Source organism: Corvus cornix, chromosome 2 (genome assembly GCF_000738735.6).
Source record: "Corvus cornix cornix isolate S_Up_H32 chromosome 2, ASM73873v5, whole genome shotgun sequence".
NCBI classification, from domain to species: Eukaryota; Metazoa; Chordata; class Aves; order Passeriformes; family Corvidae; genus Corvus; species Corvus cornix.
In genome coordinates this window covers 49,927,526-49,949,565 of record NC_046333.1, presented here as the reverse complement: position 1 = coordinate 49,949,565, position 22,040 = coordinate 49,927,526, and the positions used below count along the sequence as shown (strand labels likewise).

Sequence of the window (22,040 nt, the reverse complement as noted above, 5' to 3'; positions counted from 1 at the left end):
ATTTAATTTGTGGTCACAAATATTGGAGAATTTTAATTTGTTGCCTGTCTAGCAGCTGAAAGATAGAGATATACATCAGTAGAAAAGCAATGAGCTTTTGTTATTGCATGAGAAAAAAAATGTGTATTATATTTAATTGGAGAAGTCTAGCAAAATACCAAAGAGCATGGAAAAAAGATGTTTAAAAAGAAAAGATCTGAGTGACAGACTAGGAAAGACAAAGCGTACTGCTGTTCAACGTCTCACTGCTGGCAAGGAATTCGCCTGCTGGGGCTTCCCTTAGCAGATGAAGGCCAGCCAAATTACAGAAAACAAAATGCTTTCGGAATTTCCTCCCTGAACTGTTTTGATGACAAGTTCCTATTAAGAATTGTCGTGAATTCATCAGAAAGTAGATGCAGCTTCCTTTGCTTACTAGAAACTGATCGTCACAACTTCTCCAGCATCAAACCCTGATAAAATAAAACTACTGTGCCATGTACCCTTACAGACATCCTGAGGGAGGAACAAGTGTGTCCTTGTCTCTTTGTGAAGCCCAGCAAAAAAGATAAGAAACTACCTTGGACACTAATCCCACAACACATGTTCACACTGGAATAGCTGGCAGTTATTAGATCTGTTGTATTTATTATAAAGCATCATTCAGCAGACTGCAGCCCATGGGGACTGTGAAGACAGGATTTTGGATGGTTCTAGTGAACCAGGACACCATTCAAGCTAAATATGAACATTTAATAAAAACTAGGTACTGAATAGCAGGAAATTATCGATACAGGTGAAGGGTTTTGTAAAGTAAAATAATTGTAATTAAAAATATTTAACCCTCAGGAAACTAAGGAAATATACAGATACGCAAGGAGGCACAGTAGAAATGCGATTTAGTAAAGAAAAAAAAAATGTTAAAAATAGAAGAGCGGCAGTGCTGGGTTGACGGCAGGACTTGATGGTCTCTTCCAACCTTGACGATTCTATGAAGCGCCGGTAAAACTACCAGCACTCCGAATACTTTCACGCTCTGTACAAGTAAATCCCTGGATGTTTCCTTGGGATTACACAGGCTACGGATTACAGGGATGCGCCGTCACCGGCGCGGCACCGCTCGTGAGGGGAACAGAACGGTCTCACGGCGGGTCCCGGCGGGCGGGGGCGAGGCCCGGGCTCGTGTCGTCACAGCAGCAGGGAACGGGGAGCGGGGAAGGGAGCTCGTTTGTCACAAGAGCGGGGAACGGGCAATGGGGAACTGGGGCCGGGGAGCGGGACCCGCCCGCCCAGCGCGAGCCGCCGAACGCGGCCCGGCCCGGCGCCAACCGCCGGATAGCGGCTGCCGGCGCCGACGTCACCGCCCTCATTTGCATACATTTACCTTTGCGCCCCGCGGCGGCCAATCAGCGGGCGCCGCTCACCTGCTGCGGCCGCACCGCGCGCGGCCGGGGGCGGGGCCGCGGCCTCCTGGCGGAGCGGCTGCCGCGCGGGGCGGCGGTGGCGGAGCGATGGCGTGCGGGGGCTTCGCCTGCTCCAAGAACTGCCTGTGCGCCCTCAACCTGCTCTACACGGTGCGTGCCCGCCGCGCTCGGCCCGGCCGCGGCCGCTTCCTCGCCCCGCTGGTCCCGCCGCCGGGTGGGGTGGGGTGGGGTGGGGTGGGGAGGTGGCGTGGTTCGCTGCGCTTCGCTGCGCTTCTCCTGGCGGGCTGTGGCTGCGGGCGTGGGGGGGCTCCGCGCTGCGGCCGCCGGGCGGTCGCGGCTTCCGGCTCGGGAGGATGGGGTGGGAGCGGTGAGGAGGTGACAGCGCTTAGGCCGAGCTTTGTCACCGCGCGGACGTGGCTCCTCGGGATCAAAATCCAGGGCGGCCCGGGAGCGCTGCCCGCCCGGGGCGGCGGCGAGTGTCTCATCTCCTGGAAGGAGCGGCCCCAGGGCCTGGCCCGCTGGTGCCCTTTCTCTCCGTCTGGAAAGGGCGCTGCACCAACCCAGGCGTGAAGCGGGGAAGGGTTTGTTTTGTTATTTCTCAGCCAGGGATCAGCACCCAAATAAGTGCAGTTCAGTCAGTAACGAGGCCCCCGGCAACCGCCGGTGTTCCCTGGGATGGACCAGGGCGTTACAAAGTAGGGCTGCCTCGGGTGGTGGGAACCTACATGAGGGGGGAAAAAACGTAGGATGTTAAGCTGAAAGAGATGACTTTGCTGGGGAGCTCCAGGCAGGTGCTTGATTTTGTTCCAGCATGTTGGAGGGCTTGTTTTCAACAGAGAACAATAAAATCTCCAATTGTGGTGCAGCTATGGGGGTTTTTCCTTGCTATCTATTTTTAAAGGGCGTAGAAATAGCAAGAAGCGGGAGTAAGTGTAATGGCTTCCTTTCACAGCACATCTGGAGAGGTAGAATGTCCTCTAATGTTTCAAGTTAACAACTGTGCTTGGGAATGACTTTCAGCAGACTGAAATTGCGGTCAGCCAGTGCTTGTGGGCAGTTGTATCCGTGCTTTTCCGAAAGCACTGCCCGATCTCGGCTGAAGGCAAGATAGGAGAACGAGCAGGTCTAACGCTGTTCGTCAGAACAAACAGTTCCCGTAGCTGGCAGTTCCTGGACCTGCTGGTGCTCACCAGGATGGAGCACGAAGGGATGTGGAAGTGCCTGTGCTGAAGCCAGAGTTGATTGTTGTTATATTCTTTGGTGTACGAGGTGACCCGCCCCCCTCCTCCCCCCACTTTCCTCAGAGCAGAAGAGAAACTTTTTTACAGGAGAGGCTGTACTATTACTTGGTCTCCTTCCCTGGAGGAGCTTGAGGAGTGAAATATGTCCCTGAAAAAGTCTGGAGCATGCCTAGGCAGCCCAGCCTACCCACTGTCCTAGTCAGCCTGGATCTCTGTGATGCCTAGTAGTGTTGGGCTGCACCGAGCCAGAACAGAGGGGAGCAGATAGGCGTTGCCTCCTTTGGTGTCTGTAGTTGAAGGTAAGTTTAGTGTATGTAGAATGTCATGATGCAGCTAAGTTAGAATCATAAAATAGCTCAGGCTGAAAGGGACCCCAAAAGATCATCATGGCCAACTTTTGGTGGGATTTTCCTGTCCCAGAAGGTGGGTTTTGGGTGCGTTATCCCATCCCAATTTCACTTTTCAGTTAATGCAATACTTCTTTTGTTATTTTTGCTATTATTCCTTGAGTGACAGAAGAGTGAGAGAAATCTGGATCTTTCTCAGATAATACGTGCACAGATCTTATTGTAATGTCACGTGGACAGCAGGTGGTTTTTTTTCTAAAGACTCCATCATTTATTTCTACAGCCAAATAGCCATATATTAACCAGGTGAAATGAGTCTGGTAGGTCTTTTGGGCATATCTAGCCTCAGCAAGGGTGGGCTGAACTTTTGGACTTTTGTAGTTCTGTCTGTGGTACCTGTACAGTGTACTTATGACCTTAATTTCTGCTCTGATGTCTCCTTGAGTAGAATTTACTTTGTGGGTGTCACTTGGTGTTCTGTCATTTGACCTATACAGAACATATGTTTTTGCTGAAGGGAAGGAATAACTTCTTTAAATGATAGTTACAAGAATATCCAATTGTCATTGCTAGTATTGTTTATTAATTATAGACAAGTTACAAGAATTAACGCTTTTAAATTCATAGTTGGAAAAATAACACTTAAGGTGCTTAGTTGGCCTGGTAGAATTGATCTAGTAAAATGTGTGGGCTTCTCTGTTCCTTGGTTAGACAGAAACCTGAAATACAAGGGTTGTAGCAGCACAGTGAATGATGGACTTATTTTCTCCCAGCTGGAAAAAAAAATACAGAATACAATCAGAGCAATAACCTAATAATTATATTTTCAAAATAGTGTTGATTCACTAATAAGTGGTGAGAAGGGAGTAGTAGAGGTAAGAAGAGATAGGTAACGCTTCTTGGATGGTTTTGTAACCAGCATTGATGTGTCTATGTGACATACTTGGAATGAATTAACCCTGAGAACTCTATATTGGAGGTTTCAGTTTATATTCTGCCTTTCTTTAAAACACTCAAAGATAGAATATTATATTGGAGCTTATTTTTTTTTTTTTTTTTAGTACTGCCTTCTTTTAGCTTTTTAGTAGTACACTAAGAAAAATATATCTCCTGGTAGTAATAAATCAGTTACTGGTTTAAGGCAAAAAACCAGATACCCAGTAACCTAATTGCTCACTTAATGTTCTTTTCAGATGTTACTTTGCTGATGACTTCTGGTTCTTTTCTGGACTAATGTCCTTAGGCCGTGATTCTGTTTTAAAATCTATTTTATATGAGTAATTCTGGCATCTATGCTGAGTCTTGCTGACTTCAGTATTGTTCATTATGGGTAGAGGAAGAGTAGAAAAAAAAAATTGAGACTATTGACTCTGGGTATGTAATGACGTATATTATCAGAATAAAGTCTTACATGGAAGAACTGAATACAAGGACCTTTAAAATACTAATTTTGGGTATCTGGCCTATTTAGTTTTTATTTAGTCAGTCATATTTACATTTCCCATCAAATGGCAAACCCATACAAACTGTTTAAAGTGCCTGTCTGCAGAATTAATCAAAATTCAGGGATGTGCTTGTAACTTAAGCGTTCCTTCCAAGGAATTCTTCAGTAATTGTGTTGAGGTGCAAACAGTCAATATTTTGGTTCAAATGTGATTTTCAGAGAGGAAAGGGAAGTTCCTAACTAGTGGTGAGAGGCTGAAGTGGTAGGTGAGCCACAAGATTAAATATTCAAATTATAAAAAATACTGACCGTTCATTTGGGTGGTGTGTGCTGTTTTTGTTACCCAAGCAGCTACTTAATTATTGCTGCAGCAGGAAACATGTAACGTTTATTGGCAGCATGTAAATAGCTCACATTTGTTTTGATGAGCAGGCTTTGTTTTTCTTACACCTAGAGCAGCCATTTGATTTCAAGTAAAACATAAAGTACCTTTTCCATTAGAAGTGTGTATTTTTTAATAGCACAAAGTTTATTCCATATAAAAGCATCCACATTAACTTGTAACACTAGAAAGTACCTTATCAAAATAATTTGCTTTTCATATTACTTTGTTCTCGGAACCTCTTTTTTTTGGTTGCCTATTAAGTGCCCTGGTTTTTGCATCCATTTTCAAAGCATTGTGTTGAAAAGAGTTTTTTGGGCTTGTTTTATTTTATTTTTCCTATCACTGTTTCTTGTTCTCTGGGTGCTGTAGTTACTGAAAGTGCATTTGTGCTTTATGCCCTTTTTTTCAAACTTGCTTTCCCTGTACTATGGAAATATGCAAAGATAAGTATAGAAATTCTCAGATTTGGACAATGTGTGCTAATAGAATGGTTTGGTTTGGAAGGGACTTTAAAAATCATGTAGGTCCAATCCCTCTGGCATGGACAGGGATACCTACCACTAGACCAGTTTGTTTAAAGCCTCCTCCAACCTAGCCTTGAAGGTTTTAAGAGGGTTTTTAATTCATAAGTTATTTTGTAATAATGTTTGTCTTAGTTTCAGAGTTGCTGATGAAGAGGAGTGACCATGTTGCATCTTCCATGCAAATCTGTCTGCTTCACTTTTTTGCTGCATGGGGGAAGATTGGTGTTAGGGGCAGGGTGAACATCTGGATTTTCCTAGGGAAAGGGAATGTATCTTCTGTGTTCTGTGATATTTCCTGACTGGCATAGTGCCTACCCAGAGCCAGGTACAAGCAGACAGGAGTTAGAGAAGCACAGTTCTTGCCTCAAGTGGCAATTTCTTTCACATTGATGAGTGAGCCTGTGATCTCTGAGTGCAACTTCATTTTGGTATGTCCTAAGTTTGGTTTCAGCTGTAAGATATAAATAACCTGCTGTTTGCCCTGTCTGACAGGCTCTGGTCAGCATTAAGCTGTGCAGCATGAAGAGTTTGCCCCAGCACCTGCCTGTGCTGTGCTGGTCTACCTCATCTGTCACACCTGGATGCTCAGCAAATGGGGCGGGTTGCCTTGCAGCCATTTCTGTTGTTCTCAAGGACATTTTGAAGATGGCAGTATAAGCTGGGCTATCTAGTCTTTATATGTAAATAAAACTGGTAAAACAGAAGCTCCCAGGTATTAGTCAAGGAAGGTAATGTTGGTCATGTCAGTCTTGTGGCTTTTTTGTTTTCGTTGGCATTTTGGGAAGGTTTCTATGCTCATGCTTGAGAACACAGAAGAGAACAGCAAAAGTACAGATAGGTATTTGAAGGTGTTTTGCCAGGGCTTGGGAAGGCCCTCAGCTATACTGTGTGTCAGTTTATAGCCAAAGTGACAGCAGTTTGTGGTGGTGGGTCCGTAGACCAGCTGGGAGTGGGTTTTGGTTCTTCACTGTCTTGTGCAGAGTGCACAGTGGCATTTGGAGCTAAGAAGGCAGCTTGTCCTTAGGAAAAGAGCAGGAGAACAACACGGCACAGAGGAGGAGGGTGTATGGAACATGGTGTGTTTTGATACTGCTGATCTTTTCAGCCATCCTGGTGGTGCAGATGGGCACTTTAAAACCAGCACAATTACTGAGAACCCCTTTGAATGCCCTGTAGAAGCCTTGTAGCTTACATCATTAGTTGTGGGTTATTGTACTCTTGTTTTTGTGTTGAAGGAGATGCAGTGTGTGGAAGAAGGATCTGTGGGCTCACCAGGTTTTGTGAAAACATTTCACAACCTCTTAAAAAACAATGAACAAACACACAAGTAAAAGTAAACATTTTAGAACATAATTGTTCCTGCTGCACAGCAGAAAGCTTCCATTTGCAAAGACCAGAGAGTAGTAGGGGTTAAATCTCACTGACAATGTAGTGTGTAAGTAGTTTGTTACATGGCCAATAACATGAATAACTCTTTACAAGGCCTGAAACAGAAAGAACAGGCTTTTGTGGTAAGAGGCAGGAATGCTGCCTTTCACGTAAATCGCTTGTTCCACATTCAAAGGCTGTTCGATAATCAGACTACTGATCACTCTTCATTTAAGTAAGTCATGTAAGAGTGGAAGATTTTGCTTTGGAGGTACCCAGAGCTTTCCTTTGCCCTCCATAAAGCTGAAGTAGTACTGTAAGGGAATAAAGGTGCTTACAGGTTGAGTAGCTTACAGCTGTGATAGAAACCAATTTAGTTTCATTTCAACTTGCTAAAGGTGCACCACTATGTACTGCCTGTTGTTTTAATGTAGTGCTTTTAAATGAATTACCAGGACTCAAAATTGTCTTCTAGACTCTCTATGGCTGTACAGAAATGGTTGGCCAAGTTGAAGGGGAGAGTGGTGGAAACCTCTACCTTCAGTATATATGCCATTTGACATTTAAATTTTAAAGCACCCTTAAAAGTAGTAGAATATGAACTTAATGCAGAGAGAGAGGTTAGGGAGGATGTATTTCATCATTTGTGTAATCTCTCTGGTTTTAGTTCCTGTTCCATATCTACCCTGACAGCTCTTCTGTAAATATTTCCCATGCTGATACAAGTATAAATGCTATATAATCTCTTTACCTGGGAATGGTGAATCGGTAGTTCTTGAAATTTAAATTCTGAAATGTAGTTTTTACCAATTCCTGTTTGTACGGAGATGGTAAGGAAGCAGCGGGAATACCAACTTCTGCATATGACTTCCTTCCTAGTAAGCAGTCCAAGCTAGTTGAAATACCAAAAAGTTGCCAGTTAATCAAGACAGCAGATTTGCTGGTGGCCTGCTGTTATAGGAAGGAGGAAGTGGTTTTAGCATTTGAACTGTTTCTCAGTGGCATTGTATAGAGAAATAGTTTGTCAGTATTTGTTTCTTTTTTGTAATGTAGACTATAAGCTTGCACATAAGTACAGAAGGGGTACTTGTGGAGAGAGATATGTTTTTTCCAGTACAGGAATGAGGGAAATGAGCAGCTATGTGCACAAGAGAACTTGGATTTAAAGAAGAGAGCAAATTAAGAGATTTGTTAGAGAAACTGTTATTTTTGGAACATCTCTGAAATTCAGATGTGTGTATGTGTGTATAAAAAAAAGAGAAGGTGCCTAAACTGGTGTCTGATCTGTTCCACTGATCTTGAATTTAAATCTTACCTAAAATTGTCCCTATACAGATACTGACATTGGAGTAATGTTTCATCTACTGACAATGTGCTTGATTTTTTTTTTTTCCCATTTCTTTTACTCCAAAGTAGAAATACCCTTATCTCATAGGGATAACCACTGATCTTCATTTAGGGTTTGTGCTACCTAAATGTTTGTTCTGGTAAAGTATTTACTTAATTTCAAAGTTATGAGTTTATCTATTGAATTATGCTAAGCCTTTTGTGCATGTGCATGTGCCTTTTGTGCATGTGCCTTTTAAGTAAGGTGGCTAGGGTTTGAATTGATGGAGAAGATAATATATAGTAAATGAAGATATTAAATACAAAATACTGTCACCCCTCCACATGTATACACCTTCCATGGCTTGGTATTGTTTTTCTGGTATTTGGACAGTGTGTGCTTGTAGCATCATTCTGTACACAAATAACTCCAGTTTGAGGTTATTATAGATTCTTTGCTCTTAATGCTTGTTGGCTTTTATGTGAACACGCCTTAAGTGAATGTGACCTTTTAAATCGCTTCTGAGAACAAGACTTGTACTCGTGTTTTTTGAAGCCGTGTAAGTACTTCTGAAGAATCATTTATTGCTCTTTTATTGTGAGACTTTCTTACTGCTTATAAGAAGGTGCTTTGTTGATAGTTTAGAAACTGTGTAGTGAGCTAGATGGTGCAGAAAAGTCCTTGGTCAGTGCTAAATCCATCTCCTTTCTGCCTGGTAAAACTTTGATTTTTGGTGTGGAGAGAGTGGCATGGTGAAAGTGCTGGCTGTGGTGTGTGGCAGTGTTGGTTGGAAGGCATTTTTGGGGCTCATCAGTCCAGGCGCCTGCTCAGAGCAGGATTATGAATATCAGTGACTTGCCATCTGTGGCTTAGTCTGTGGAGTCTTGTAAACTCCTGAGAACACAGATCATCACCTCTCTGAGTAAGGCACCAAACCACCTTACAGATGTGTTTTCTAATGTCCGGTCTGAACCTTCCAAGCTGTTACTTGTGATACCCAGAAGAGTTCGCCTCCATGTTCATGTAATACGCCTTCAGCTTTAGTTACTATGTGATTATCCCTAGGCAGCCTCTTTGTCATACTAAACAAACCCAGATCCATCACCTCTTCTCAAACCTCTCATCCTCAAGGCTCCAGGCTGTTTTACCGACTCATTACCGGGTTCTCAAATTCCTTTTCCACTTGAAATAGAACACAGTATTTGAGCTTCAGTCTTACCAGCATTGTGTTTCCTCTGATTGCACTCTGCTTGGCTTTCCCTGTTTGCAATGAGAGCTGACTCCTGGCTTGTATTCAACCTGATGAACAGTTTGATCTCCCTGTCTATCTCAGTAACGCTGTTGTTCAGCTGGTCCGATCCCAGGCTCCACAAACACCCAGGAGCACAATTTTTCACTTTGCAAGGTTCCTAAGGTTGGCTTAGGCCTCAAGTTTAAGAAGGTATATCTGAGTTAAATCTCTATTTGCAGTCAACCACTCTTCCTTGTTTGGTATCATCCACAAATTTTCTAGGGATTAATTTTGTGTTGTATTCAGGTTGTTGATGAAGATACTGTGTGATATTGGCTCCAGTATCAGCCTTTGTGGTGGTGCTTACCTTCTACCAGCTGGATGCTGAGCCATCAGTTACTGCCCTTCAAGTTCAGCAGTCCGGCCTGGGGCCATTCAGTCCCACAGGCCATTTCTCCAACCCTCCCATGAGAAACTGGATTAGCCCTAATCACTAAAAACTGGACTGTGATTTCAGATATATCTGGCAGATACATTAAGCAAATATTTGAAGTGTTATTAACCAAAGCTAGCTTTGTGTAAGTAAATTCATATAGGTAAAATGAAGTTTCACAGGTAATTCCGTCTTCCATGGATGATACTGTTTACTTTGGGAGACTTCTGCTGCTGTGAAATGTGGTCTCTCAGTAAAATAAAACGCGACATCCAGAAGCTGCGTAGAGAGTCCTTCTTCCTTTATTTAACGGAAATACATGGCCTTTTTGCATGTAGGTAAAGCTCGTATGTTTAGAATGTACGATACTCATTTGAAGTGGTTGGGGTCACTAATTTTGTTTCATTATACTATAAAGTCATAGCAGCTCCAGTTTTAGAAATACTGCATTTAAATCCTTTCATCTCAAAACACTGGAATAAGCACTGTTGAGCAGTCATTTCTGGTGGCTAAACAGTGCATAACACTATGAGCCTTGCATTCAGTTGTTTTACAGACTTGTAAAACCTCTTCTCAAAACAGCTTAAGTTATTTTTCCTTTTGTAGTCATGTGCTTTTACTTTAGTTTTTTGCATTATGGCACTAAAAAACTATATAGAGAGAGTATTCCTCTCATTCAGATAGTCTATGCCAAATCTGAGTATGAAGGAATAACCATAATTTCCTCTTTCTGTAAACATGTGGAGGAGACAGAAACTTAATACTAAATCAGTTTCTGGAATGGTTTATAAATCTATAGTCTCCATTCGAAACAGTGTCAATTTTCCACAATTTCAAGTGGCAAGATAGGAGTAGCCAGTATGATTTTGATCCAAGTGATGGATCTGCCTGACTGGATACAGCATTTTCACATAGTTTGTCAGCCAGAGCCCAGTAGCATGGATCTGTGGTCACACTGAATTTCCAGATGTTTTAAGGAATTGGACAATGGACAACTTGGTCAAGTGAAAGAAAATAGAGCCTTGGTATTATGGAGGTAACACTTGAAAATGAGATTGATGGCTCTAAAACTTGAATGTGATTGAATGTGAAACTGAACTATTTTGTGTTATTTCCTGAATGTCTGGAATTCACTAATGGGATTAAAATCCAGAGAAGCTTTTTTTTCCCCACTTGATTGAAAACCAGAGCTGTTCTAGATTCAACATGTGGCTGTTTCTACCAGAAAACAGGTACATCTGGTTTTTTGTGCCAGGGTGTCAGGACAGTTCTAATGTCATGCAACTAATTTTATGCATATATAATCAGATTAATGTAAGATGAGATCAGTAATGCCAGCAAGAAGCAACTGGTACTCTGCGGCTCACAGACTGGGTGTTAGAGGCACAGAGTTTGTCTCTTGTTTTGATTTCAATATTTTAAGAACAAAACTAATTTCATCTAATGCTTTTGGACCTCTTATGAAATGAACAAAGAGCTGAACAAATACACATATTGGTATCTTGGAGGCAGATTGGTGAAAGTCAAGATTTGCCCTCAGACAGAAGAGTATTGGTGAAAAAATCATTAGGAGCAAAGTTTCATCTGCTCTTCTTTGTGAAATAAATTGAAATTTGGTGTTGCCTGTGAGATTTGTTTTTTAAAGACCTATGTAGTGACAGTGTGAGTTCAGCGCTTAGAAGCGGATGCAGAGCATGGGATATCAGACACCACTTTTTGATTGGAAATTGGGCTGTGGGGTTTCTTGTTACTTGCTTCTGATACTTACGTGGAAAAATAAATCTTTCCAGTGGAATGAGACTGTGAAATAAAGTGAGTGGACATAGATCAGAAAAGATAGGTCTTGCACTTAACTGTCTAATCTGATTAGCAAGGCTAATTTTTAATGCTTTAATTATTTTAAAGCATGGATTCAGAAAATTTGTCTGTGTTAGAGCCAAGGCATTTTGCTTTATTTTTTTATTCAGTCCTCTCTGTAATTTTGATTCATGACACCTTGGCCTGTTGTTTTGGTTTTAAATAAATGTGGTAATTTAGGCTTTTTGTGTAAGGGAAACAAAGACAAATGTGAAATCATCCTAAAACTCTGCTGGTATTGAACAATTCCTTTGAATTTTATATCTTTTTTTGTCTCTTTGTGTGTTAAGAGAGACGTGTAGGTATGACAAATATCCTGCTTTTGTTCTTGCAGGCTCTTAAATTTCTTTTGTGGATTATTGGCTTTTGGTAAAAAGTTTTTTAAGATGTATTCCTGTGTGAACACAAAAAAAAATCCACCGGCTGTGTTTCGATCTTGATGAGCATCTCTAGTTGTTTTACTAGCTTTCTTGATGTTACCTTAGATTTCCATGTTTCAAAAGCAGCATTATGTAGGTTAGTCCTCTAAAATGTACTTAAATGGAAAAAGTATACACATGTATTTGGCATTAAAACCAACAAGAATGCCCAGCTGTAGGGTAAGTATACTGAAGTGGTAAGTTGGAAATTACTTTTTTTTTTTAATATGTCCTCCCTGCCTCTGGGTAAACAGTAAAATGTCATGAGAATGGGCCTTGTTTGAATGGAAACTGGTGAGCAAGTGTAAGTGCTTGCTCTACACCTGTTGTTAAATGAAGCCGAGTATTTGGACTAGACTAAGTGCTTACTGTTTTATGTCGTTGGTTTCAGGTTTTTTTAAAATAGCGATACAGCTGGGTATTTTTTGGTGAGATCAGAGTTTTGGAAAGTTAAAAATTGCATGTTGAATTGGTGTCATTTAACAGAGAATATAATGAGTGATATGTTGCACATAGGTCTGTTTGAAACCAGAGTCTTGGGCATCTTGTGCATTGGACATCTGGGTTGGTTTTGTCTGCTGCTTCCCTCCTGCTGGATTTCATTACAGATTTCTCTGCAGCTTTTCATGTTGGAATTTGTTTTTTCTTGGGGTCGTGGTTTCTTTGTATGGAAACAGGAAAGGCTGAAGCTTCCTGCCCATATAAACAATAAATCTCTGTGAACTAACTGGAACAGATTCTGCCTGCCTTCCCTGAATACCATGTTTAAAAGGAAGGAAACACCATAAGTGTTTTGGGTATTGAAATAGGATTGACTTAATAGTAGAGCTATTTTCTTGAAGAAATATGCAGAGGAGAAAGGATGCCTTTATTGTTTTACTGCATAGTCCTTGAAATTCAGATCTGAAATGTATTTTTGTGTGACCGTGTTAAATGTTGCATTACATCATCAAGTATGTAGAAACTTTTCTTATTAATTAATACAGCTGATTCCAGTAAGTTTTGGCAAAGTGCACTTTTTTACACGTTCAGAGCTGTGCAGATGTATATTCTATTTTTTTTAAATATACTGCCATAGTTTCACAAAACATCCAAAATTTTCGTCCTTATTCCACTCTGAATTAAAGCTGATGATTTTTAGCTTATTTGTCAATTACGTTATGGTCTACAGTTTAGTTTCTCTAGTCAGTCACAGATAGTACAACATGGCTTGACTTATAGGTAGACTGAGTTGTAACAGTGCCACGTCGACAGTGTGGAAGAATATGTATGCCTTAAAACATCTGGAACTGAAATTACCTATACAATGATGTGGATGATTGGTTTGTTTAGGGTTGTGCTTCTTCTCTTTGCACCAGAAAGACAAATTGCACCTTTCTAAAAACAACTTTAATGTAAAAAAATTATCTGTGTGTGGGATATGCAGTCTAACTTTGTGTTTTCTTTTCCCTCCAGCTGGTGAGCCTGCTGCTGATCGGAATTGCAGCATGGGGAATTGGCTTCGGCCTCATCTCTAGTTTCAGAGTCGTTGGAGTGGTAATTGCAGTAGGAGTCTTCCTCTTCTTTATTGCCTTAGTTGGATTGATTGGTGCAGTGAAACATCATCAAGTATTGCTATTCTTCGTATCCTTCTGATGCATTGCATTGATTGCAGCTTTGTTGAAGCCATGTAAACAACCTGCTCTGTCAGCTGAGACTGCTGGGGGAAGTACTTCAGAAACAGAACTGAAATTCACAATCTTACTTTGGTCAAGTGCAGTCTAAATTAGACTTCCTTTCCATTTAACTTTGTTTCAGTTTCCTTTTTTTTCTCCATTGTTGTCTCCATTGCTCTGAAGATAGAAGTATTCACATCTCTTTTTAAAAATAAGACTATTTTAATTCTTTGAGAGCTTTTTATGGTGGCTCACTGTGTAACAGGTGCCTCTTATGTGTGCTCACCCCTACACGAAGCTAAAGTAGGTGAACTATTAATATTTAACTTTTTTGGTCTGTGGATAAGAGCTGACCTCCACTTTACAAACAGCTTAATTGTGTGAAGTGTCTGCCTCTGAACACAGCAGACAAATTTTGAAAGTACTCCCCAACTTTCAAAACATGATCTTTAGTATCAAAGTTTATTGTTTTTGTTTTATACCATTTTCAGATGCATTAGTCTGAAAGTGTGTGAGGCTGTGTTCCAAGAGCAACTCTTACCTTTTTTTATTTTTAATCTGCTAGAGTTATTTTTTTGTAATTAATTACAAGACTATGTCATTGAAAAAAGATAATCTGAATATGCAATACCCAGAAAAATATTTTTGTAACTACTTTATTTAAGTGAAATATATTGAAATGACATGAGTCCCTAAAACTGGAGAAATTGGCTGGAGATTTTTCTCTGAAAGCTCCTTTTATTAACCTCTCTGCTCATGTTTTCTTGCTAGGCAAGAAATACCTAACCTGGAAATACTAGCTATGTATAGTAGTAGCCAAAAAGAGATAATATATGGTGATTGGATTTTGGGAACATTATTTAGGTCATCTTTTCCACAGTCAGTCAGAATTTGCTTCCATAGTTCTTTTGTTTTAAAGGACTTACTGTTATCCAGTGAAATAAGGAATACCATTAGGAGGCTATGTTATAAAAACAAAATTAATTTGAGAGTATATCCTTAACTATTGTTTCCAGTACATGATTATTCTTCTGCTAGTCTTTATTGTTCAGTTTTCTGTCTCATGTGCGTGTTTGGCACTAAATGAGGAGCAGCAGGTAAGAAAAGTTTCCTGACTTCTCAGTTAATCTATAGCATAACACTATAAATATATATGTACATGGGCACATGTATTTGTATATAGTCCTCCATAAAATGGGGAGAGCATATTTTAAGAAAATCAGCATTACGCTATTTATTAAAGACTAGGTTTTGGTCAGTGCTTGGCTTTGGTAGCTAGAAAGAAATACATTTGGGTCCTAAAATGACTTTCATATGTCTTTTGGTTTTTTTAATTGATATGGTTTTGAGCTTCCTTTCTAGGTTTATGGTCACAGGTATAGCAGCACGATTTCTTGGCTCTATCTCGTGTTCAGCGATTTCAGATAAACTGATGAAATACACAGTAATCATGGTGTAAATTTGATAAAGTCACTGAATTGTTCTTGTGTAACTGGAGAGGTCATAACTACGTTAGGCATTTACATGTGAAAGTAAAACAATCTTCCATGTGGTATGGAGACCAATTCTTACTGCATAAGAAGTGGGTAAGGCTGCAGTGACTGAACAATCAGCTTTTGCATATGAGCATGCTTTTTGTGTAAAGCCTGGGCAGTCCCAGCTAGATTAGTTGCATGTCCCATTACTAGGGATCTTGTTGGGATTAGCAAAAACAAAGGAAGAAAATGAATTATACCCATGAATGTCCTGCTGTTAGGTGCTGTTCTTTCATTAGCTACACAGCCTGTTTGGACACTCCAGTCATTCTTTAATATATTTATATTCTCCCGTTGAGCATCAAGATCTGAAGGCTTTAGTTAGGGCATTATCAAGTTGATTTTGTATATTGGTTTGCAGTGTAAAACAGTTCAATTAATGTAATATGTATTTACTTATGGCTTCTAGAGTGAACTTCTAGAGGTGGGATGGAGTAACACCAACAGCGCAAGAACAGATATTGAGAGAAATCTGAATTGTTGTGGATTCAGAGTTTTTTATGCGAATGAAACCTGCGCCGCTGTAAGTTCTTCAAGCGTGAAAAACCATTACTTTTTCACACTGTTCAAAAATGTACAACTGTTTTCATAGTTACAGAAAGCAGCATTTTAACAAGTGTGTAATGTAGTTCTTACAGTGATACTAAGCTCTTCTCTTACTGGAAAGACAATTACAGGGCACCCTGCAAAGCTTGTGCTCCACTGTCATTTATATACTTGCTCTCTTGGAGTCTTTTAAAACTGCTGGAGTTTTGTCCATGGGTAGCAGTCTCTTCTAGAGCAAGCTAGATGCTTTCAAACAACAAAGTGTCATCAGAAAATGGAAAGCAATTCTCTGTATCTGCTACAGGATTGTCTTAGAACTCTCCACTGTAGACCATGTGCACCGATAATGGAAGAATATTCTGGAATGGTGCTGAGATTTGTCGGAGGGATTGGGCTCTTCTTCAGTTTCACAGAGGTGAGTGGGTGGTTAGAAAGTTGAGTGCTTTTTCCCCACTTTTAAAGCTTTGTTTTATGAAACACAATTTTAGGGGGTTTCTTTCAGGAAACCTTAGTCCAATCTCAGGAATCAAATAATTAATTAGGCCAAATTTTTCAAAGCTACGAGCTTGCTTAAGTCTGTCAGAGGGAAAGCTTTTCTTGCAACTTTGTTATTTAGACAACAAACCTCAGCATTAAAATGTGGTGCTGTAAAGTTTAAGCTTTTCAGAAAGTTAGCTGTTCAAGTGTACCATTCTCCAACAGTAATAAAAAGAGTGTTGTTGCTTTACCTTGGTCCCTCTTCTTCCCACCTATTCCCTACTCTAGCACACATAAGGTCTTTGAGGATTTTTTTTTTTTTTGGTGCCACCTGTAGTGCAAATGTAGGCTTGCATGAGGAGTAAACTGTATTTTAAACAGTAGGTTAAAATTAAAAAGGTCTTTTGACTCTTTGCTTTAGTACCATGATGATACATAACTTGCTTTATTGATTGGAGTATAAAAATCCTCAGAGCACGTCTTTTCTAAGCCCAGAACAGGGCATGTGAAAATGTTCTTCCTGCTGCTTAGTGCAGTTTTTAGAAGGCTTGTCCATACGACAGCAACAAGAGAGATATGGCAACTTAAACAGAATCACTCTGACCTCAGCCATCTCTACTAAAAATGTGAAGGTGCTGGGATGTGGGAAGGTAGTTGGGGGGATGGCAATATTTGAAAAGGCACAAGAATAGCCATATAGTTAAGTGGTAAAATGAAACAATTTGGAGGATTTTTTTATCATTATACTAAAAGCAGGTTTATAGGTAGTTATCATTTGGGAAGGGGGGAAGAATAATTTAACTTTCATTATAACAGTGGGAAATTTTTTATTGCATTGTGAGTATGGGTTTGGATTTTTTTTGTTTATAGTTTTGGCTTTTTTGTTTTGTTTTTCTCTCTGTTGCTAGGTATGATTTTTCTCTGAGAGAAGAGAGGGTGCATTGTTTTTTCTAATTAAGAAAGATGGAGTGTGGTTGTACAATTTTAGCAACAGTCAAATATCCTAAACTTGTATACTGGAAATTCATTGTCCTGATTTAATGTTTAAAACAAATTTTGTAAAACTAGAGGATGGGATGGAGACCCTCTGTTTAATAATGTCTTTGGTTTTTATTTTCAGATTCTGGGAGTCTGGCTGACTTACAGATACAGGAACCAAAAGGATCCCCGTGCAAATCCTAGTGCATTTATTTGATAAGTTTATAGAGGACTGAATCTTCTCTCTGCACCCTCTACTTAAAAATACTGATTCTCCATAGTTTGGTATTTCTCCATAACAGGTAGTCTACACGTTCCCAAAATAAAACTCAAGTTCTATAAGAAATGTGTAGTTTTCATATTTAATTTCCACTATTTTTCTTCTAAGAATCTCTATCTTAAAGTAGATGGGTGCATTCAGTAGCTGGGCAGAGTTGAACTGCTGGTTAAGACTTTGTTAATCTGATATGGTGAACTCTATACAGTGAGTTTTATACCACTACTGGGTTATCTGGTGTAAAAAAAACCCCAGAGGTATTTTCTGCTGTATTCATTGATTATAAAAATTCACATGAATTCTCATTAAGATGATAAAAATTTACGGTGGATGGTTGGGTATGGTTTACTTAGGTTTTAGGATGTACTCTAGTAAACTTTTTTGTCTCCCACTTTCCTGTTAAGGTAAAAGTAGAAGCTAAAGATGTTATTTTCTATAGTGCACATTAAGTGTATGTTAATGACTACTGTAGTTCTTCACCCCTCCTCTTCCCTGTTTGTTTTGGTTTTCTGGTAGCTTTAGCATTTTGTTGAGAATAAAAACAATGTTAATGGATATTGTCATTATGAGAACAATGAGTGAAGAAAGTCAGGAGAATGTAATCTGCAGCTGATTAACTTGAAACTTTTTTTCCTTGACAAGTGAATGAAGTTTGGTATTTGCACAATCATTGTCTGTCATCTCTGATGTAAGAAACTTGATGTCTGGAAAGTTGCTGTACAGCTTTTTTAGATGGTGTAAAGTCATTGTTGTAATAAGTCAGCAGTGTATATTTCTCTGTCATCCAGATAACAGTCTTGATTTCATGAGAGATTGAATGACATGTAAAAAAAAGAAAGAAAAACAGCAACAAAATAAAATGGTTTCCAGTAGTTTGTTTTCTGAAAACAAAGAATTCGATTTAAAATTCAAGTTACCCATGTAGCAAGTACTGTCTGAGCTGAAGGAAAGCATGATCCCTCTTGCTGCCTGTAACAGAAGTGGTGCCTCAGCTGAAACAGCAGACATCTGAACACCCAAGGTGCACAATGTTCCATTTGTTTCTGATCACACTGAATTGCAGATCTGCACTACACATTTTCTTCATTCATTCTTCACTCAGTTGCTGCTGCTGGCAGGGTAGGTAGTTGCTGTAGCCTGAAAGACAGCTCTACAGGAAGAAAAGGGGAAGAGATTAAGGCCCTCTGCCAAGGAATATAGCACCTGAGCAAGGTGGAAAGGAAGTCTGGAGGCAGACAGAAGTAGATTCTCTTACAGTCTCTCTTTAGTAGGGAGATCCCTCCTTACTCCTGCAGAGGAGGCAAAAAGAGGTTGAAACACGTGCCCATCAAAGCACTTTCAGACTTTCACAGCCAAGTGCTCCTGAAGAAGGAATTATCTTGAGGTTTTGAAGGGGAAGAGCAGAAACTGAAAGCAGCAGGATGTCAAGAACTTGCCATAGAACTGCTTCTCTCCAGGTGTAGCTGAGTTTTCAGCATCCGTGGTCAGCACCTTCTCCTGCAGCTGCTCTGGGAGCTGCTGCTGCACCTGCCCAGCTGCTGTGTCTAGCTTGAGCACGTACCTGGAGATCCGGGGTAAGAGAGCTCACTCCTGTGCTGAAACACCTTAAGAGCCTTCAGGCCTGCTGAAGTCTAATAAAATGGACGCAGCACTTTTTTTCTCCCAGTTGCTGTCCTGTTTCCCTCAATTGCTCCCTAGCCATTCCCAATACATATCAAGAGAACAGTGATCTCATGGCCACCTTTAGGAACAGTTCATTTTCCTAGTTTAGACAGGCTCTGTGTTTTGTACATTACAGTAAAAAATCCAAGGAGCTGTCATATGGAGTGGGTTACTGAAGCTTAAAATAATACCACATTGCTACTTCAATTTTGACTTTTTTCCGAATTGTTTTTGTAGTGCTTAGTTTTGGGTGGATCTGGTTTCATAAATATGATGGATTATACTGGAGTATAAATGTGCACTAATGCAAAAATACTGAAAATATTACCACTTCCTAAACTCTCATGTCTCATAATGTGAATTTGTTTTAGTAGTCAAAAGACAGATCAGTGGCTTGTATGGAATGATTAAAGTTTTTCTATCATATTAAAAATACATAGTCTCTTGGGGATTGTGGTTAAACAAACCCATCCACGCACACAAACATTGAAATTCCCAGTCAGAGGTGTGGATTTGCTTTCCAAACCTGATTCTGAAAGGGACGATAGAACACTGACTTGGTTTTTGGGAGGTGAAGAATGTTGCCTCTCACGGAAAGTCTGACTTGTGTGAGTATACAAGAAATGCTGTACTGTTCTGGCATGCCAAACTAGAGCACTTTAAAAAGTTAGTTATACCTATTCTTGGTGGGTTTTGTCATTGAACTTTGTTGCTTTCTCCTTAAAAAACGTTTTCACCACACAAAGTTTTTTTTGTTGTTGTTTTCTAAAGATGCATTTTAATTTTCACCTGACTGCTTGAGATTTGGACTTGATTGTAACCAGATTTTCTAGAAGCTATTTACACCACCACAGTGTCAAAGTAGCAGAGCGATTTAGCTTGAAGCATTCTTGCTGCTTGTATTAGATGTCTTTTAGCCTTAGTTGTGTTGAAATGCTTTCTTCAAGTTGGTTATTCTGCAAAAATGTAGAAAGATGTCTTTCTTCAAAACACATACACGTTTTTATCATATAAAAATAATTGGGTATAAAACAATAAAATCCAATTTTTCTCCATCAACGTGAGAAAGTGAATCCAGATATTGACTAAGATCCTGATACTACTGCACAGTATCTGCCACCTTTCACATGAAAGTAATTATTAGGGAAAGCTTGTATGTATGACTTGAAGTGATATCTGTAAAAATGTACCTTAAAAGCTATAGCTGACAAGTGAATAGGAATGTGTTAGTGCTCTTAACTTGCGTTATTATTTTTAGACCTAATTGTTTAGAAGACTGACTGAATGCTAGTGGAATTCTTGAAATCCCCATATCCATCCTGTGTACTTCAGGTTATCTAACGATCATATGTAGTTCAGCAATGATTTCCCAGGTTTTCCAAAGAAATCGAAAGAGGCTTTCTTAGTATCTCAGCTTGGCTTGGTGCCTCCATAAACCTAGAAAAAATCTTCATTTAGAGGAAAGGATTAAAAGAGCAGGATTAAGTTGACCGTTTATGTATTAAGATTCTTGAAAATTTAGTTAAGGTGAAAACAAGAAAAGCATAGCCTTGAGTGCAAAAAAAAATTAGTTTTTTTCAGTTTCAGAAGCTAATTTCTTGATACTTGCAGACTGGACTAACTTGGGTATTTGCATCTAGGCATGTAGATTAGTAGACCCTTGTAGTTACACTTTATATCCATTTACTGGATGTTATACATAGCATCAGTACATCTGCTTAAGAAAACGAAGCTACTTCAATAGTGTTATAAAAACAGCTTTGTAAAGCATGATGGCACAGGCAGCCTTTGTTTTATGTCACATACAGAGCTCTAGCAAGTGTACTTTGGGTTGAGTAGATAAAGATGATTCTGATGACCAGCTGCTCCAGCATCCCTCTGTGCTGTCCCTCTGCTAAGTGATGTGACCACATTGTTTGCTTTTTGTAACCGATACATGGTTCTAGAGAATATTTCTGCCCCCCACTGCATCTCTTTTTCCTCTTATCTTCTGGATGCTACAGTAGAGAGTAACATCTTACTGAAGTGCTGAAAGAATGCTGAATTGCATGTCTGGGACCCTTTCCAGGTACCTCTTGAGGTCTTCTGGTAGGTAGGGTTCACATAGCTTGCCAAAGATATATTAACAAGTACCTTCCTTCTGATGTTGCTGAGAGATTCCCTTGAGCTGAAACCCTTGCTTCTCTCGCCTGTCCTGCCCTCCCAAGTGTTTTCCTCTTTTGTAGTCCTCATCATGACTGGTAGTGGCAGTAATGGTAATAGAAGTGGTAAGAACACTGTCATTGCCAAAGAGCTGAGAAAATAATGAAGGCATGGTCCTGGTCGAAGTGTGTCTCACTGATGCTGCTGCTGAGTTCAGAGACAGCAGATACTTGGGGATGGAAAGTCTCCTTTTCGTGTAAGTCTGTAGGTAGTGTCTACTCTCATGGTGTTCATCTGCAGCATTTATTTTAGTTCTGACTTCTATTGTCCCTTTTGGGCTTGTAAATAATTATAAGCTGTAACACAGTCATGAAACCAGCCACATAGTCAGTGTGGTATCACTCTATTAATCATCTCAGGGCTTTACTGAAATCTGGTGTAAGCAGGGACCCTTTAAGGGAAGCAGTTACATCTTAAATCACTTCAGAATGCAGCCAGGTCAAAAGAAAAACAAGCCCCATATGCAAACAGCCCCATTCTCTAGTCTAAGTATTTTCTGTGAAAGATTTGCACTTCTTGTTAGCTGTAAAGAAAGGGCTGATAATGAAAGCTCCACATAGGCTGGTGCAACTAGAAAATAATTTGAGATAAAGTAGGGTGAGTAATAGCTTAGCTAGCTGCTGAAAGTGGAGATAAAAAGCTGCTTTCCTCTACTGGATTTGGCTGGGTGAAGTTGATTCTCTTCACAGTAGCTTTGTGTGGTGCTGTGCTTTGGATTTACAGCCACAA

The 22,040-nt window shown here is 40.0% G+C and overlaps 1 protein-coding gene across 1 annotated transcript; it reads left to right on the top strand.

The window, feature by feature from the left end:
• Window positions 1-1,430: 1,430 nt before the first annotated feature.
• Window positions 1,431-19,546, top strand: TSPAN13 (tetraspanin 13). The gene is made up of 6 exons (XM_039549076.1): window positions 1,431-1,553; window positions 13,435-13,602; window positions 14,651-14,731; window positions 15,579-15,692; window positions 16,020-16,130; window positions 17,313-19,546. Exons 1-6 carry the CDS (start codon window positions 1,491-1,493, stop codon window positions 17,385-17,387), a joined length of 612 nt encoding a protein of 203 aa, XP_039405010.1. The 5' UTR covers window positions 1,431-1,490; the 3' UTR covers window positions 17,388-19,546.
• The last annotated feature ends 2,494 nt before the right edge of the window (window positions 19,547-22,040 follow it).

Bases quoted from the DNA above. Each gene is read 5' to 3' on its own strand.
- TSPAN13 (XM_039549076.1), top strand. From the start codon at position 1,491: ATGGCGTGCGGGGGCTTCGCCTGCTCCAAGAACTGCCTGTGCGCCCTC. The intron at 1,554-13,434 runs GTGCGTGCCCGC...TTTTCCCTCCAG, and splicing joins CCCTCAACCTGCTCTACACG to CTGGTGAGCCTGCTGCTGAT. The intron at 16,131-17,312 runs GTGAGTGGGTGG...TTTTATTTTCAG, and splicing joins TCTTCTTCAGTTTCACAGAG to ATTCTGGGAGTCTGGCTGAC.